We start from the raw sequence: 17,810 nt of genomic DNA, 5'->3' as shown, positions 1-17,810 counted from the left end.
CAGACCCGCCAAGTCCCGGTTTGCTCCCCGCAACACGAGGCTCAGGCTCGGTCTGATCGCCCCCCCAAGCCCGGTTTGTCTCCCCAGCCCGGCTCACAAACCCCAGCCCCGGCTCAGATCCCCGGCCCGGTTCGCCCCCCTCAGCCCTGGTTCGCTCCCTGCAACACTGGGCCCAGCCCGCTGCACTCCCAGTCTGGTGTTTCCCCCCTCCCAAGGCCCCCAGTTTGGTTCTCCAAGCCCCATTCACCTCAGCTCAGCCCCAGTTTGTCCTCCCCCAGCCCCGGCTCACCGCCCCCAGCCCAGCTCAGCCCCCCTTCTCCATGGTGCTCCAGACCAAGGCACCCTCTCAGGGCTGGGGGACCCCCTGCCCCAGCTGGTGTCGGGGGTCCTGGGGTGCAGCCGGGGGTGCCAGGACCCATCTGTACACACCCACAAATGCACCCAGGTCCCCCCAAACCTCAAAGGGGGCCAGTGGCATCTGTGACTCCCCCCTTGCAGGAAGGGAACGTGTTGGCACCCAGCACCATGTGAGCCCGTGGGAAGAGCCAACAGAGCAGTCGAACTGCAAATAGCATTTATTTCCCTCTTCCTTTTAAAGTTTACTCACAAACGTCATTTCTGGGGGCAGCAGCATCGCTCGGGTGCTCAGCTTCAGACCTGCAATGGTGGAAAAATTCCATCTGCAAACTCACATTGAAAATCACACTGAAAAATCACACCTGCAAACTCAACATTGAAAAATCACACTAAAAAAAAATCCCATCTACATTTTTTTTGCCTCCCTCCAAGGGATCCACACCCACGCACACGTCTGGGAGTTACAGCAGTGGGAGGAAAACTGACCCTGGAGACTCCCAAGGTCACCAGCACCGTGGTCAGATGAGCCTGTGGGACTTTCCAGCTTTAGGCACTCATAGAAGGCTGGTGTGTGACTACGGAGATGAATTTATGGCTCTTTAACAAATTAAAGAGCAGGGATGGACATTAATTGAAGTGTTACCTGTGGCTGCTTTCTTGAAGCCCCTGACACTGAAGCAGCCCCTGGTCCCAGCACTCGCTCCAGTGCCCCACCACACTCATCCCACAACCCTGGGCAAGGATGGGGGGAAAATCCCTCTGGCTGTAGCTGGGACATGGCCCTGCCAGGCCTGCTGTGGCTGTGTGAACCCTGGTCCTGGTGCCAGAGGTGCCAAGGCAGGAGCGGAGGGTTGGGCAGGGGAAGGTGGGACCCCCCTGGCTCCGAGGCTGCTGTGATGCATTGCAGCGAAAGCCTCCAGGGTCCCACTGCCCGACTGTGGAAAATTCCTCAAGTGACTGCAAAGCCGGCAGCAGCGAGGGGGGAGCTAGGTCTGGGAGCTGAATCCAGGGATCTCCTCTGGTCCCCCCAGCCAGGACATGCCAGCAGAGGAACAAATGGCATTTGGAACATCTTTGTTTCCCAAAGCAGCAGCTGAGACACTCGGCCAGCACCAGCACCGGGGAAAACCCAAGAGAGGAAGGTGGAGAACCGAGCTGGCAGAGGGGTCCGTGGGGGCCACCTCTCACTCCTGCCTGGGGTTGGCAGCTGCAGCCACCAGGAAAGGCCGGGCAGCAGGAGGAAGGAAGGCACAGAGATCATGGAAAGGCACTGGGATCTGCCTCCAGCTGCATCCCTGAACTGGTGAGTGAGGACTGAGTGCCTGGATCCACCCATCCTTGTCCAGACTCTGCAGCCCCAAAAGAGCATTGCTGGCTCAGTCACTCCAGGGGTGGCGAATCCACCAGCACAGGGGGTTCTCCTCTCCTCATGACCCACCCCACCACAACCACCGGCACACCTGGCGGGTTCCAACCCCACTGCACACAAAGAGGCACAGAAAAAGAAGAATGATGTTTAAAATCACGGAATAGTTTGCACTTGAAGGGACCTTAAAGCTCATCTTGTTCCATCCCCTGCCAAGGGCAGCTGCTCTGGGCAACTTTTTCCTTGACAGGAAAACTGCTGCCCAGGGTGAACTATAAATACAAAGATAATTTTAATTAATTTATTTATTTCTTTACACATAACTGAAAGTGATGTTACAGTACATAAGTTATTTACAACTGTGCAGTAATGTGTTGCAAAATAAATTATCTAGAAGGCAGCAAAAGTACATTGTTAATGTATATAAAAACTGTACAGCATTTATGGGATACAATTTTTCTTTATATGAGTATTGGCTCTGTAGTGTTTTCAAGTTATGTTCTCAGAAAGAGAAACGAAATGCCCAAGATTAAAGGAAAAAATATATAAACCACGTGGATTTTACTCCATTAAAAACACAGTTGGCAAAGTCCTTTCTCTGCGTCGCCGTCTCCCCGGCCGTGCCGCCCCGGCGGCTCCTCTGCCCATCCCCAGCGGTGGCAGCGGCTGCTGCGGGGCCGCCGGCACATCCCGGAGCTGTCCCCACTCCGGAGCCGCCGCTGCCCAGCTTGGACACTGTCCTTTTGTTTCTAATTGGGTTTTTTTGTGATTTTTTTTTTGTAGTAGTTTTTTTTTTTTTTTTTTTAGACATACCCATGATGGAACAAGAAACTCAAACACCCCCCCTCCCCCCATGGTTTCCTACTGCAGCTTCTCCGAGAGGAGATCCGCGCCCGGTGGAAAACAGAGAGCTGGAAATCACGGTGTTCACAAGTACATGGTTCACGTGGTTGCTGGCCCTGCTCAGCAGCTTCTGCAACACACACACGGTGTCCTTGGCCTCCTCCCTCCGCGCCTCGGCCAGTCCCGGGGCCGCTGAGCGCCCGCTGCCCGCGCTGCCCGGAGCCTCCCCGCCGCGGGCGCCGGTGGGAAGGAGCTGTGCCCGGCCCGCTGCCCCGCGGAGCCGCGTCAGTCCGGAAGCGAGGGACACGTCGTGAAGAAAGTGCAATTATTTCTCTTATTGTTTTGTTTTCTGCCGATAGCTGCTTCCTCCTCCTCTGACCAGGGATTCATCAGCAAGCGGTTAAGGGTGAATGTGAGCTCGACCGCCCGACCTCGGAGTGCTCCCGTCCTTGCCAGTGTTCAGTGATGTCTCCTGGGCTGGAACTGTCATGCCGGCAAGAGCACAAAGTCATCGTTCACGTCGACCATTGGCACATAGAACGAGGGCACCTCATTCACGCAGAGGGATTTGTGCCCCGCGGGGTCCAGCTCCTGCACCTTCAGCTGCCACTCCATCCTCTGCACCGCGTTCAGGGCAGCTGCTTCGTGTTGCTGTCGCATGAGCAGGCATGTCTGCATAGGGAAACAACAGTGGGACATGAGGGCTGAGTGGCAGGCAAAGGGAGGGGACATGCAGCCACTGTGGGCACAGGATTAAATGCAGCAAGGGATGCCACACACAGGACACCTGGATTTGGAATCTCTGCTGAGCCCAGCTCCAGCAGGAGCCAAGGCAAACCCCGAAGTCTGTTTGCAAGGCTTGTCAGCACTCCAGAGCATCCCCTCCCATGCAACACTGCCCTGACAATCTCGGGACACCGACTCCACGCTGGAAACCACTAAGGCAGCTCCCAGGCTCCAGCCACAGGCAGAACTCTCCTGGAATGCCCCTGCCTGGAGCACGGGGCTCCCACAGCTCTCACCTTCATCCGGTCGTACTTGTCATCCACGTCCTGCAGCCAGGAAATGAACTGTCGCGCGTTGAAACGGTCTCTGACCGATTTGTTTTCGTCTCCCTAAGGATGGGACAGCAAAGGGCAGGACACAGGGGATTAGTTTTGGACTTCAAGCATTTACAGGTCTCACAGGCCATATTCAAGCCCCTCCTGGGGCGCACACTCCTCAGAACCTGCAGGAAGGGCAGATGCAGCCCAGCTGCTCCTGCAGCCCTTTCCAGGGATTCAGCCTCACATGGGGATGGCACCCCTGTGCACACAGTCCCTGTTTCTCCTTGCTTTGCAGGGAATCTGTCCATGTCAACCCATCACAGCACCTGCACCTCTCCTTCAAGCACCTCACTCCTTCAACTCACGCCAAGATCGCAGCAGCACAGACCCTTGGCTGGGAAATGCCAATGGATCAATCAGAGCTCCTGGATCAATATGCAGCTCACTAATAAATCCCAGGATCCTGTCCTGCCCACGATCCCTCCTGCAATGCAGCAGTGTAATGATTCTCTTCCCTTCCTTTCACAGGAAAAGACACCCCAGCGTGTAGTAAAGGAAACCCTTCCCAGCATGCAGATGATCCTGACCAAGAAGGACGGAGGGTCCCAAGACTCACAGAAAAAGCTGAGCCATTTCTGCTGCTAACAGACACGAACCCCCTGTATCCCATATTCCTGAGTCTATTTCCTTCCTCAGCACACATGTGGAAACTGAGGCAGATGAGGCAAATGATGTTCCCAGTCACAGAATGGTTTGGACTGGAAGGGACCTTAAACCTGGCCTTGGACACTGCCTGGGATGGGGCAGCCACAGCTTCTCTGGGCACCCTGTGCCAGGGCCTGCCCACCCTCACAGGGGAGAATTCCTTCCCAATATCCCATCTGACCCTGCCCTCTGGGGAAGGTGACATCCTGCCATGCGGGCTGTGGTGGGTGACTTGAGCAAGAAGAGCCTTAGTAACTCCTGCCTCCATCCTTCCCTCCTTCCCTCCAGAAAAGCCCATCTCCCTCAGGGTCCTGCACAGTCCCTGAGACACTTCCTCAGCACTGAGCCAGGCACTGACCTGATTTTCCAGAGGCATGTTGTACACCTCAGAGTCCAGCAGCATGGTGCAGGCACTGAAGGGCACGGCCTGGTTGGCAATGGTCCTCGCTGCCCGGCAGTGCACCCTCAGGATCTCCTGCTCGCAGGAGACGATGAGCTTCTCCTGAGGAAGAGCAGAGCAGTGAGTGTGGCAGCCTCAGCCTCGCCAGCAGAGGAAATTCGGGGCCTGCTGCCCAGCTGGAGTGTCCCCTTACCCGCTCTATGCTGTGCTGCAGCCGCAGCTTCCCCCGCACGGCCTCCTGCTGCTTGAAGAGCTCCTTGAGCGGCTCCGCGAGCGACGGCGGCGGCGCGATCTGCGGGCACAGGCACAGGCTGAGAGCAGGATCTCCGTGGGGCACGGCCTGGGGGCTGCCTGCCCCCCAAAATGTGTGTAGGCCACAGAGGGAGCAGGGACATCCCACGGGGTGCCTATGGAGACCGCGGAGAAGCTCTGCCAAGGACAAGGTCCTGCCAGTGCCCAGACCTCAGAGAGGGTGAGAACTTGGCAAGAGGTGCCCAGTGCTGGGAGCAGAGCTCAGCCTGCACAACCAGAGCCTGACCTGCCTTCGTGCTGCAGGGCAGGGTGTGCAGCAAGGAATGGTGCCTGGTCACACTGACCCTTCTCCTCCAAGCTGGATCCCAGATTTGCCACCTGCAGCACTGCGTTTACTGTTGCACTTGTATTAGCGAGGCTGCTCCTGCAGCACAGCAGTGAAATGCTGATCCCAGTGCCAAGTCAAAGAGCAGAGCTGGGGAAAATGATGGCAGGAGTTAAGAGCCATCTTTTTCCCATGTTCTAGGTTTATTATCCTGTTACTACACTGCTGCAAAGAGCAGCTTTACCTTCCAGCCTCAAATCCACTGGATTCTTAGAAACTTCGCTCTAAAGCCTGACCAAACCTCAGGTCCTTCAGCAGAGCCCAAGGTCCTCCCTGCAAAAATGCAGCATCTGAGGGGCTACATTTACCACACAGCCAGGCTCTTACCCAGGCTCAGGTTTGGTGTCATATTCTAAAGGCAGGTCAGGGCACGCTGGCATTGCAAGGTGGTCACAGGGCATGGGGGACAACGTGGATGTGTCTGTAACAGTGAGGGGGGGACAGTTCCTGAGGCTAAAGAGAGAAGGTGACTCACCACTGGAATATGGAGCTTGCTTAGGGGTTTGCCATCCAACAGGTAGGAGCCTGTGTAGGTGACATACTCAGCGTAGCACTGCGGAGCTTGGGGAGTTATATAGCACAGGATTTTCCGCTTCTCCTCAATCTTCTTCCTGATCTGGAGGTACTCGAAGTAGGGGTTGGACCTGTCGCTGTGGTAAGGTTCGATGTCGTCCAGTTTGATCGCATCGACGATAGCTGCCAGTGTCTGCTGGATCATCTCCCTCGTCTGCTGGGTGGACGTGTTGATCTGCTGCTGCAGCTGCTGGTTGGAGCGCTGGAAGCGGCGCTTCCGCGGGTGCTGAGCCTGGGAATCGTCCTCCTCCGTGATGCGGCCTTTGGCACGCGTGACGGGCGCAGAGACGGGAGGAAATTCCTTCTCGGATGCGGCGGCGTTCTGCTTGTTTTGGTTGGCGAGCATCTGAGCCCGGTTCCTGGTAATCCGCTGAGGAATCTCTTCTATTTTGGGTGGTTTGGGAGCTTCTGCTACTGGTTTTTGTACTGGTTCAACAATTTCTGCTTGAGCATTGCCAGGAGGTGCGTCCGTCTGGGATGGTGGGGCCTGGCTCCCGCCACGGGCCGCAGCACCGTCCTGCGGAACGCTGCCCTCAGAGCCCGCCACGGGCACGGGACAGGGCTGGGAGCTGCCCTCTGCCGCCCCACTGGCCGACGACAGCTCCTCCTGCACGGCCTCCACCTCTTTGCTCTCTGCCTGCGTGGACTCAGATGGGGTCTGCTGGAAAACCTGCGCTTCCGAGTCCTCCGCTGCCTTCTCCTCAGCTGCGTTCAGCGCTTCCGAGGCGGCTTCTTGTGCAGCCACTTCTGCTTTCTGCTCCTCTGCTGGTGGCTCCGTGTCCGTGGGCAGGGTGGCCGCTGCCTGGCTGGCCGGAGGCTCTTCCGGCTCACTGGACGCTATCACAGACGGGCCGGCTTTGATGATCCCAGCGCTCGGTTCTGAAGCTGCTGCTGGGCTTTCCTCCACTGCCTCTGCCTCGGTCATCTCCGTCTCTGCAACGTCCTTAGGCTGGAGTGGCAGCTCTGGAAGCGAGAATGGGCCAAGGTCCAAGTCATCCTCGGTGTTGGTGAAGGGGTCGGGCCACGTCACCGCCTCCTCCGCGTTCGCAGGTGCTGCATTGTTGTTCTCCAAGTAGTTGTTTTCTGGTGCGGTGACAACCTCGGCCTGAGGTTCTGCTGGCACACAAGGGGGCTCTGGAGGGATCTCTGGTGCTTCTTCTGGAAGAGGCTTGCAGTTGTTGAAGAAGGTGTCTAACCTAGTAGGGGACATGTACGGAGCTTGCTCTTCAGCATTTGCAATTTCTCCTGGAACTGCTTCCTCAGCATCCTCCTTGACTTCCTCCAGCCTTGGTTCAGACACTGACAGAGGGTAAGAGATGGGAGAAACAGGGTAGGAAGTCTCTGTGGGAATGAAAGCTACTGGCGCAGGATGAATTGGCTCTAGGGAACAGAGCGGGGGTTTAGGGGACTCGGAAAACCTCTGGGGAGATTTCATCAGAAGCTCCGAGCCCACAGACCAGGTGACAGAGTGCTCTGTGGGGTTGCCCACCAGGTTGGGAGGAATCGTGGTGTCTGGGTTTCGGGAAGGAGGGTTATCCCAGTCTATGTTGTTTTGTTCTGGCATTCCCGAACTAAAATGGTTTTCTTCGATGGGTGGTAGGTAGGTGGATTCTGGGGGCATGATGGAGGCAGTGGCTTGCTGCTCCTCCGTGGTGTCCAGGGGCATGCCGAGGTCAGGGGGAAGAGCACTTTCCACTGAAGGAGCCAGCAACTCATCCCTGTGCGAAGGGGAGGATTTTGCTTGTAAACCAGAGAAGACACTTTCGGGCGACTGGGCGACCCCGCTGACGGCTCCCGGCGCGCAGTGCAAAGCTTCCACTTTGGGTGAGGAAACTCCATAATCCGGGGAGTAATACCCAGGAGACAAACACTGGAACTTCTCAGCAGGAACAGAGGGAAGGGGAACTTTCTCCTCCATTAAATGCTGCACTGGAGAGTCATAATTTGATGTTGCTGGGACACTTTGCTGCCTGAAAAACTTATCTCCGACGCTGAATTCCTCTTCAGGTGCCCTCCTGATATCCACCGAGATGGAACGGTAGAGATTCGAGGAGGGTATGGTGCGAGTTGGGGTCTGACTGGGGTTCTCAGGGAGCCCGCTGTTAACATTGGTGTATCTGTCAAAGAAGGAGGGAGAGCAGGCGTTCATGGACATGGTGGAGATGGGCAGCGAGTGCTGCGAGTCCGCGCACTCGAACATCAGGTCCGTGTAGTCCTCGTTGCTGCACGACGGAGTCCTGGGCGTCTGCATCACCTCCTCATAGCTTGGGCACGACACAACGGACGCCGGGGTCGGGACGCCCGTGGGCCGGTTCTGATCCGGCCTGGGAGATGCCGGGAGGATCTCCTTCAGCTGAGGACCCGTGATCCAGTCCTTGGAGTCTGTCCCCACAGCAGGCTGTGCCTTGTTTTCTGGTGACAGAATAGGAGTCAGGGGACCCAACTCTTTGAGTTTCTTGTCCTTGAGCTGCGTGTCCAGCGTTAGCGGCTTCTTTGTCGGCAGATCCAGGCTCCTCTTGCGCACATCCTCTGAGCTTTTAAGTTTGTCCTTTAACTTGGGGTCTCCGGACCTGTGCCGCATTTTCTCCATTTGCTTCATTCTCTCCTTGTGCCTTTTGTGGCGTTCCTCGATCTCCAGGTCTTTCTGGCTCAGCATCCTCTCAAAGCTGGTCATCATCAAATCACCATCTCCCAGAAGTTTCTCCCTTGGCCTGGCATCCTTCTTGCTGCTGTCTTTGGAAAGGGTTATTTTTTCATTCCCGTTGCTTATTTTTATGGACTCTGATTTGTCTTTGTCTTGATTCTCCTTGAGCTTCTCCTTCAGCTTGGTTTCACCAAATTTGAGGTTGTCCTCCTTGGATTTATCTTTAAAGGTGGTAACTTGAGGCCCATCCTTGTCTTTGAGTGTTGACTTTGGCTCATCTTTGTGATGTTTAAAGAAACCATCTGTGTGTTTGTCCCTATGCTTTTCCTTTTCCTCCTTCCATTTTTCCTTGTGTTTATCCCGCTTCTTTTTCTCTTTAGCTGTGCTGATGGTGCTGGAACCATAAGTCTTTTCTTTCTCCGCCTTCTTTGACAGCTCTCTTTCAGAATCATTTTTATCCTTCTTTTCAGAAAATAAGTAATCAATGCTCTTCTCCGGTTCCTCATCAGCCTCTCCCTTCATGTTGTAAGAAGAGCCAAAAGCCTCCCCATCCACAGAGAAATCCTTTTCATAATGAGTGGAATCCTTTCTGCTGCTGGAGTCCTTGAATTCATCTGATTTTTCCTTTTTCTCTGTCTTCTCCTTCTTTGCTTTTTCCTTCTCGTGACTTTTCTTTGAGGAAGATGAGGAATGTCGGTGCCTCTCCTTCTCCTTGAGTTTGTCCTGCAGGCAGGGCAAAGGGAGAGAGTCCTTAAACTTTTCTTCAGCGGCGTCGGTCAGAGAGAGGTTAGAAGACTCAAAGAGGCTGGTGAGTCCTGGCTCTTGCCCTCTGTCCGTGAAGCTGTCAGAGGAGATCTCACTGATCTTGTCATTGGAGTCATCCCTGTAGTCATTCAGAGCCTCCTCCTCCAGTTTCTCCAGCAGGCTCTTCTCCGACTCCCCTCCTTTTGAAGACTTCTTCTCTTTGGAATGCTCCTTGTCCGGCTTCTCCTTATGTTTGCTTTTCACCTTGTCATCACTGGTGTGTTTCTTCTCAACCTTTTCTGGGAGCTTTTGCTTGTTTTTCTTCTCCTGAGTGGAATCTATGGACACTCTTTCCTTCCTGTCCTTGTACTTCTCACTGGAGTCTTTATCCTTCTTCTCTTTGTGTTTCTCAAAGGAACTCTTCTCCTTCTTCTCCTTTCCCCCTTCTGATGTTCCTTTGTCCTTTTTTTTCTCCTTGGACTCCTTATCCTTCTGCTTCTCCGAGTGCTGCCGGTCGGAGGAGTACTTGCGGTGCTTGTCAGGGTACAGCTCCTTCTCGGCCGCCGCGCCGTCCTCCTTGTCCTGCAGACTGTCCAGGCGATGCATCTCGCTCCCGGCCGAGTCGCCCACCTTGAACCCACTCAGGCTGTAATCGTCCCTCTCGTCCTCGCTCTCATCCGTGAAGATGTCAGCGATGCTGTACCAGCTCTTCTCCTTGCCTTTCTTCTCATCCTTCTTCTCGGAGAAATCGTCTCTGTCTGTGGAAAAGTTTTTCTCTTTCTTCTCCTTCACCTGGTCGAAAGAACTCTTCCTCTCTTTGTCTTTGCTGTGAAGATCTTTGTACTTCTCCTTGGTTTCTTTCTTCTCTTTGAAACTCTTCTCTAGTTCTTTGTCCTTCAGGATTTTCTCTGGAGCAGCTTTTTCATTTTTCTCCTTGTCGCCTTCTTTGGATTTTTCCTTGTATTTTTCTGGCTTCACCTTTTCTTTTTTTTCTTTATCAGGAGCATCTTTCTTCTCCTTTTCCTTCCCAGAATGGTGCCTCTCCCAACTCTCCAGGGTTTTCCCACTGAACTCAGGGTCAGACTTATCCTTGAAGAATGTTTCACAGCTGTACTCCTTGAAGTCATCTCGATAGGGCTCCTCCTGCTTCGTCTTGGGATCTTTTCGCTCTTTAGAGCCATCAGAGGAATCTTTTCTGTCTTTGGTGGTTTCACCTGTGTCTTTTTCTTTCCTCTCCTTGCCAGTCTCCACAGAATCCTTCCTTTTCTTATCCTTTTCAGGCAAATAACTGGGAGTAACTTTGTGTCTGTCTGTTTGGTCCTTTTTCTTCTCAGAGCTTTTCTCCACATAATCCCTCTCCTTCTTCTTTAAGAAAGTGTCCTTTTCATTCCGCTTCTCGTTGTATTCCTTCTTCTCTTTCATTTTATTTTCCTTTTTCTTGTCTTTAATTTCCTCTTTCACGGGTTCTATGATTAATTTTGCCACGGTGTCATTTTTAATCTCCCTGAAATCCGTTATTGGAGAATCCCAGCTGTCCTCACCCTTGAAATCGAAGGATGAATCAGAGGACAAGTCTGAAAACCACCTCTCCTGCTGATCATCCGAAAGGCTGAACTTCGTGTCCTCGCTTTCAGCAAATTGAGTTTTGTTATTAAACTCATCAAACCCAGACTCATCCCTGTAAAGTTTTTCTTTTTTGCATTTTTCCTTCTCTTCCTTGAAGGATTTTTCTTTCTCTAGTTTAGAAACCTTCTCCTCCTTCAGCTCATTCTTCTTCTCAGATTTGGACTGCTTGTCCTTTGACTTCTTCTTTCTCTCCTCCTTGTGTATTCTCGGCTTCTCCTCCTTGGGAGATTTCTCCTTGACAGGTTTCTCTTTTTCTGATTTACTCAATCCTTCTCTGAAGGATTTGCTCAGGTCTTTACTACCATCTTTGATTTTTCTTAACGATTTCTCCTCTTTTGAGGATTTTCCAGTCTCATCTTTAAACAACCACTCCTTCTCCTCTGCTTTGCCTTTGGGGAGCTTTTCCTCCTTCTTACCATGTTCCCGATCGTGCTTTAACACTTTCAACTTGTTTTCGACTGGATTTTCTGTCTCTACTATCAAGGCTTTCTCAGGCTTTTGTTTAGAGTCCTCAAACTCAAAAGAAAATGTTTTGATTATTTTAATGTCTTGGCTGACAGGACACTGTCCCTTCTCCTTGTTTTTATGTTTGTGTTTTGTTTTATGCTTTTTAACAACCTTCCCCTCCTTGTCCAGCTTTGGAATTGCTCCATCCACATTGCTATGGAATGAATTCTTTTTCTCAGAAACAGTGTTGTGGGGGGTGTTTTTCTTTTTGTGCTCTGGTTTCTTCCTGACTGGCTTTAGTGACTCTAAGCTTGAGTCCTCGGACGAATAGTCTGACTCGCTCGTCAGCCTCGTCCTGGTGGAGTCCGATAGGGAACTGACGTCTGACCAAGCTGGAGAAGATATGGTTTTCCAATTGTCCGTCCTCCAGTGCTTGGAGTGCTGTTCTGTAAGATTAGGATTGTGTTTCTGGGATGCTAAACTCCCATGAGAAGAGGTCGATGAGGCAGACAGAGAGTTAAACAAGGAGGATTCCTTTAGCACTAGCCTTGAGTCCTTTACACAGCTAGAGCTCTGCAGAGAGTCTCTGTCATCCTCCTCACTCTCCACGTTTTCACTCTCTGATTCAGAGGAACAAAACTTGTCATTTTTTTTGCCAAACCGAACCTCTTTGCTTTTTGTCTCCTTCTTCCGCTTCTTTTTTACTTTGCTTTTCTCCTTGGGTGCCTTGGCGCTGGTGGGCTCCCGAATTTTGCTGCTGGGCAATATGGAGTGGGTGGAGAGGCGCAGCTTCTCCCCCGTGCCCACGGCCACGCTGGTCTCCTCCTCATCCGAGCTGTCCGACAGGATGCGGTGGGCAGCTTTCTTTGGTGTAATTGTGTTATTTTTAGTATAAGTTTTCACTTCCATTTTGGGTATGGAAATGAAACTGTTTGCTTTAGTCTCTTTCCTGTAATCCTTTTTCAGCAAATGTTTGTCATCGACCGGCGGGACCCGGTCCTGCTCATCGTCCTCATCAAATTCATACTCATCCTTTACCGGGGTGATGGTTTTGGGGGGCTCCTGGGCCTTGGGCTTGTGCTTCAAACCCTTCTCAAACTCTGAGTCTGTGTTATTGCCATCAACGGAGCTGGAGGGAGCGAAGGAAGGGGCGTCCTCTTCTTCTGAGGTCTCTGCAGAGAGAGAAGAAAAGTGTGTTACGGACTGCCAAGGGTTTTGGGGGGGGAACATCGGTGGTCTCCTGCACACACCAACCCCTGCAAACAGCCCTGATGCCCTTTGGCCTCACCCAGCCTTTGCAAGTTGGCAGCCAACAGCTCGGAATGCCAGGCTGGGGGATCTTTTTGGAAGGAAGCTCCTCCAGCTCCAACCTGCAAGGGATGCTCCTCAAAATAACATCCTGGGTGTATCACAAGAACTTTGGAACAGGGTTGTGACTGCACACAGTGTGGGTCAAGGTTCCCCAAAAGACTGGAAACTCTAATTTGCACTAATTAAAACCTGTAGAGTGTCCCACAATGGTGGCACTGGTGGAAGAAGCTCTAACAGGCACAGCCCAGAAGCAGAACCTGAAACACCAGTGCTGGGACAGCCAAGGGACAGGAACACAGGGTGGGCACACAAACCTCCTCCTCTCCACTGGAACAGCCCACCTTCCAAAGGTAAGACATCCATTTACCTGCAATTGGCTTCCAATCCCACATCCCGACTGCACCAGGGAAGCGATCTCAACGTTGGCTTCCAGGGCAAGCAGCCCCCCGAGCTAAAGCTGGTGGTTAGGTCGTCTGAATTTGGGTTACAGCTATGGGTGGGCTCCTGACCACGGCAGCATCTGACAGGAGTCTAACTTCACCGTCCTCTTAAGGTCTCTGTGTTAACAGACAGCTGCAGGCCACGAGTGTCACTGCCACGGCCACAGAAAGGCCAGTCTCACCTGTGGAGCTCTCTTCGCTGGAGGGGTACGTGGTCTTCCCCAGGAGCAGGTTCACCATGGTGGGAGAATTCGCTACTTTTAAAGGTGTCTCGCCCTTCCTGTTGCTTTGATGAGGATTCCCTCCATAATGCAACAACAATTTCACCACCTGAAAAGAGAAACTGAGGCTTGAACATGCTCATGATGTTTTCATTCCAGGGGTTTTTTTTTTGCATTATTTTAATACATAACTGAAAGAGTGATGTCTTCAGGACTAACATAAGAGAGAAACCCCAGCAACATTCCCAGTGAAGTGGTGGAATCACCATCCCTGGAAGTGGCCAAAAACCATTTAGGGACAGGGTTTAGTGGTGCATTGGCAGCATTAGGTTAAGGGCTGGGCTCTGATTGTGGAGGTCTTTTCCAACCTTAATGATACTGTGATTCTAAGAACCAACCTGGGCAGGAAAGAAGGGGGAAGAACAAGGTACAAAATCATACTCCTGTCCCAATTCCAAAAGGATGAACCATCCCCTGTGCAGGGGAGCTCCAAGTAAAACACTCAACAGCTCTGAGACAGGGACATTCACAGAATCAGGGAATAGTTTGGGCTGGAAGGGACATTAAAGCCCATCTTGTTCCACACTTGGCCGTGAGCAGGGACACCTTCCACTAACCCAGGTTGCTCCAAGCCCTGTCCAGCCTGGCCTTGAGCACAAACTCCTGCCCATTACATGGGAAATGAAAAAAAAATACTCAGAATCTCCGTGTTTTCAGCGGGCTGCTTGAAGCACAAGTTTCCAGAAGAGTCATTTAGAGCACAGCAGTGAGCTCCAGCACCCCAACCTTGAAGTGGCCGTTGTTGGCCGCGTCGTGCAGGGGGGTGTCATCGTCCAGCCCCTTGGTGTTGACCTCGGCGCCGGCCGCCAGCAGCTGCTTGGCCACGTCGTAGTAGCCCCGGTTGCAGGCCTCGTGCAGCGCCGTCCAGCCTGCAAGGACAGCGACACTCAGCACACAACACCACCTTCACAGGACGCTCAGACACAGGGCAAGTCTCCTCCAGGCCCAGAGGCTGCAGGGTGAGTGCGGCCAGGGCTGTGTTGCTCTGATAGCCAAGTTGGCTGTGTTTGCCCAGATCCCCATGGCACAGCAGGAAGGAACCTGCAGCTCTGCCCTGCTACTCCTGCCAGGCAGTGATAGAATCAATCCCACTTTTCCCTCTGGTCACGCCACGTGCTACAGTCAGAGCATCTGCCAGACCGGATACAGCCCCAGGAAATGGAAAGTTTTATTTGGAAAATAAGGAGAATTGCTGATGTCATGTGAAAGGCAGGTCTTAAATCTGTTGCCCTTTATAGCACTGGGTTGGAAGGGATCTTAAAGCTCATCTTGTTTCACCCCCTGCCATGGGCAGGGACACCTTCCACTATCCCAGGGTGCTCCAAGCCCTGTCCAACCTGGTCTTCAATGCTTCTTCCAGTGACAGGGCAGCCACAGCTTCTCTGGGCACCCTGTGCCAGGGCCTCCCCACCCTCACAGGGAAGAATTTCTTCCTAATATCCAATCTAACCCTGTCCTACGTCAGTTTAAGGCCATTCCCTCTTGTTCTGCCACTCCATGGTCCTGTGAAACATCCCTCTCTAGCCTTTAGGTTTGGCTTTAGGTTCCAATCCCTCTGTAAGGGAAACCCTGGTGCCCAGAGCAGGCCTGAGCTCCGAGACAGCCCCCACACAGATTTTCTGCGTGCTCTCCAAACACAGGAACACCAGCCCAGGCTCGCGGGGAAACCAAACAGCAGGGTCTCAGCAGTAAGGGCAGCTCCAGCTCTCAAACAAATCTCTGAAGAGCACAGAACAAAATATTTTGTCGTGTTCAAACAGACTATTTTTAAGCAGAGCCTGTTTTGAAGTTTCCCAGCGCGGCTGCTCCGGTGTTTTGCTGATAGTGCCGTGGGAGCACGTTCCATTACCTTCACTTGGAGCCTTTGGAGGGGGCACCTGTACCCGGAATTAATCACAACTGATACTTCAGTCTGGCACTGGGATTAATCATATGGGCGGAGGAACAGCCGTTATTTATTTATAGCCCCAGAATCGTGCAAAGAGAACAGCAAAGTCAAGCTCTCGGACGCGCTGAAGAAAGGCTGATCCAGCCCCACCGAACGGCTCCTTCATCGCCCCTTCCCCATCATCCCATGGCTGCCTCCTCCCTGCAGGACTCGGGGTTGTTCCCATCCCATCCCACTACCCTGAGCAGGAGCTTGGCAGCACTGCTGAGGAGGAGGAGTAGGAGGACGAGGAGGAGGTGGTGCTACCCCTGAGCTGAGGGTCAGGATGGTCAACATCTCCTCCAATTTGGGTGCCTGGTGGGAGCCTGACCTTGCCCTTCACATTCCCTCCCCATCAGCTGCACCCCCACATTCAGTCCTTAAAAACAACTCCCAAAAATTCACAGGCATCGGCCCCCCAGCTCCAGAGCGATGACTTCACAAGCCCACTCTCAGCTGTACTTCTGTGCACATAATTCCTTCTATTTTAAGTAAAAATAGAGCTAAACCAGCCCACCTCCCTTTGCAAATCCCCCTCCAGACTTCCAACACGGCACCCCCGTGGAAGGGCAGAAGGAAATGGTCCTGAGTGGCCTGGTCAGTTCTGGTGCATGGAACCACAGCAGCTCCAGGGATTCTCTGATCCTGCCCAGCCCAGCTTCACCACCTCAAGCAGACTGCACAGCCTGGGAATTCTGCTCCCAAACTCCAACAAGAGAACTGATGCTTCAGGAGGTTTTTTTAATGTGGCCTTTCTTTGCTGTTTGGTTTTTTTGTTTTTTTTTTTTAAAGGGCAAAAAGACTTTTTCCTCTTCAAAGAACAAAACCACGATTTTTGGCAAATCCCCTCTTTCCACGGCACAACCCTGTGTTAGGAACAAACTACTTTTTCTGGTGGGAGTCACTCTTGGAGGTGGAACACACAACCAGGTGGTAAAAGGTTGGGATTCCTGGGCTGTTACCTGCAAAGTCCTTCACATTGACATCTGCACCCTCGATGATGAGCTCCTTGATGCGCCGGGCGTCCCCGCGGATGGCAGCGCGATGCAGCCGAGTCTCTCCTCGCTCGTTTCTCTTATTTACTTTATCTTTGGTTTTGGAGGCAGAGTTGGGAGTTCCCTTCTGACAAACTGTAGACTGAGAGGGATGCTTTGGTGTTGTGTCAACTGCAGGGAGGAGAGAAACAGCGTCAGCAGCTGCCATTCCAAACAACTCCTAAGCCCTTAGAGGGAGCTCGTGCATCGCGTTTCGTCTCGGCTCTTCCCAAAATATTCACCACAAGGCAGCCAGAGGCAACCCAAGCTCCGGAGTGGATGTGAACAGAGCAGCCTGTGTGTCCCACGGAGGTGGGAATTGCGGGCTGCCAGAGCCCACTGGAGAGCTGCAGTCCTGGCAAATGCTGTGGGCAATCCCGTGATTTGGGAGCAGACAATGCAGCTCCTTACCCCCAAACCTCAATTCTCGAGAGAAGTGGCCTTTTACCAAGCACATGTGAGGTCTGACGGCCTTGGGAGGAGAATGTGCATTTCCTGGGAGAACACTGGAATGCTCTCGACACTCTGCAGCTTTTTCTCTTTTAGTTTTCCCAAATAACAGCAACGTAAGTGGAGAGATTGGTGGTTTTTTTGCTAAAAGCTGCAGTGTTGTGTGTAGGATGTGGATGTGAGCACACGGATAGCACAGACCCTCCAAAAACCCGGGGGGGTGGGGCAGGTTTGAAACAGATAAAAACTACTAAAACACAAAATCCGTGGTAAACACATTCCAGCTGCTCCACATCTCAAGTTACAGCTGTGGTGGCTACACATCTTATCCCCTTCCACAAAAAGAAACATTAAAAACCTACAGAGGATGATATTTTGTCTTTATTTACAATCCTCCTTTACTGAGATAGCCTGAGAGAGACACAGAGCTGAGGTGAAGGACAATCCCTTGAAGGACAAGCTCCAGTTGAGCAGCCAGGGTGGGCTCCGTGGTGGCCTGGATCGGGCCCGAGGGACACTGGAGAAAGGGAGGCCAGCCAGAGCCACGTGTGGATCCCAGTGACACCGTACCTGGAGTCACCTGCAGAGCCCTGTGGGAGCGGTGATACCCCACAGAGCAGCAAACCAGCCCCCCTGCACCGTGCCAGGGGTGGCAGCTCAGCCCTGCTGCTGCAGCTGAACCTCTGGTGACCCCGGGAACCGGGAATTCCCGGCGTTTGGGGGCCTCTCGCGGCACCTCCCCCCTGCCCACCCACCCCTCGGAGCTCACCCCCTCCCCAGTCTCACCTGGGCTGTTTGCAGACTCTTCTGCTGTCATCTGCATGAGGAGGGCGACTTGCTGGCGCTCAGAGAGCGGGTACCCTGCCCGGATCCCCGAGAGGCCCATGCCAAAGAGCAGGCCAGGCTTCCTGGTGGCAGGCTCCTTTTTAATCCTCTTCCGCTCGGGACCCTGCTTCTCTGTGGGACAAGGACACAGAGA

General features: G+C 53.0%; 2 protein-coding genes across 3 annotated transcripts in view; both read right to left on the bottom strand.

Moving 5' to 3' along the window:
- The window catches only part of SLC22A31 (solute carrier family 22 member 31), a 4,342-nt gene extending 3,602 nt beyond the window's left edge, over positions 1–740 (bottom strand). The window contains exon 1 of one of the 2 annotated variants that reach the window (XM_042027004.1): positions 608–740. In XM_042027004.1, coding sequence (XP_041882938.1) covers positions 608–634 — 27 coding nt within the window. In that variant the 5' untranslated portion in view covers positions 635–740. The remainder of the gene's footprint in view (positions 1–607) is intronic. The other variant, XM_042027003.1, reaches the window with a different exon arrangement.
- Positions 741–2,010: 1,270 nt separating this feature from the next.
- The window catches only part of ANKRD11 (ankyrin repeat domain 11), a 111,631-nt gene continuing 95,831 nt past the window's right edge, over positions 2,011–17,810 (bottom strand). Inside the window, exons 5-13 of the mRNA XM_042027000.1 lie at positions 17,618–17,788; positions 16,310–16,513; positions 14,147–14,289; positions 13,322–13,469; positions 5,830–12,560; positions 4,911–5,009; positions 4,676–4,819; positions 3,589–3,681; positions 2,011–3,238 (exon numbers count right to left, since the gene is read on the bottom strand). Coding sequence (XP_041882934.1) covers positions 3,053–3,238; positions 3,589–3,681; positions 4,676–4,819; positions 4,911–5,009; positions 5,830–12,560; positions 13,322–13,469; positions 14,147–14,289; positions 16,310–16,513; positions 17,618–17,788 — 7,919 coding nt within the window. The 3' untranslated portion in view covers positions 2,011–3,052. The remainder of the gene's footprint in view (positions 3,239–3,588; positions 3,682–4,675; positions 4,820–4,910; positions 5,010–5,829; positions 12,561–13,321; positions 13,470–14,146; positions 14,290–16,309; positions 16,514–17,617; positions 17,789–17,810) is intronic.

This window comes from Corvus kubaryi, unplaced genomic scaffold, assembly GCF_017639235.1.
Source record: "Corvus kubaryi isolate FWS band 111438036 unplaced genomic scaffold, C.kubaryi_AGA036_p1.0 37300, whole genome shotgun sequence".
Lineage (NCBI taxonomy): Eukaryota > Metazoa > Chordata > Aves > Passeriformes > Corvidae > Corvus > Corvus kubaryi.
This window is presented reverse-complemented; position numbering and strand designations above follow the sequence as displayed.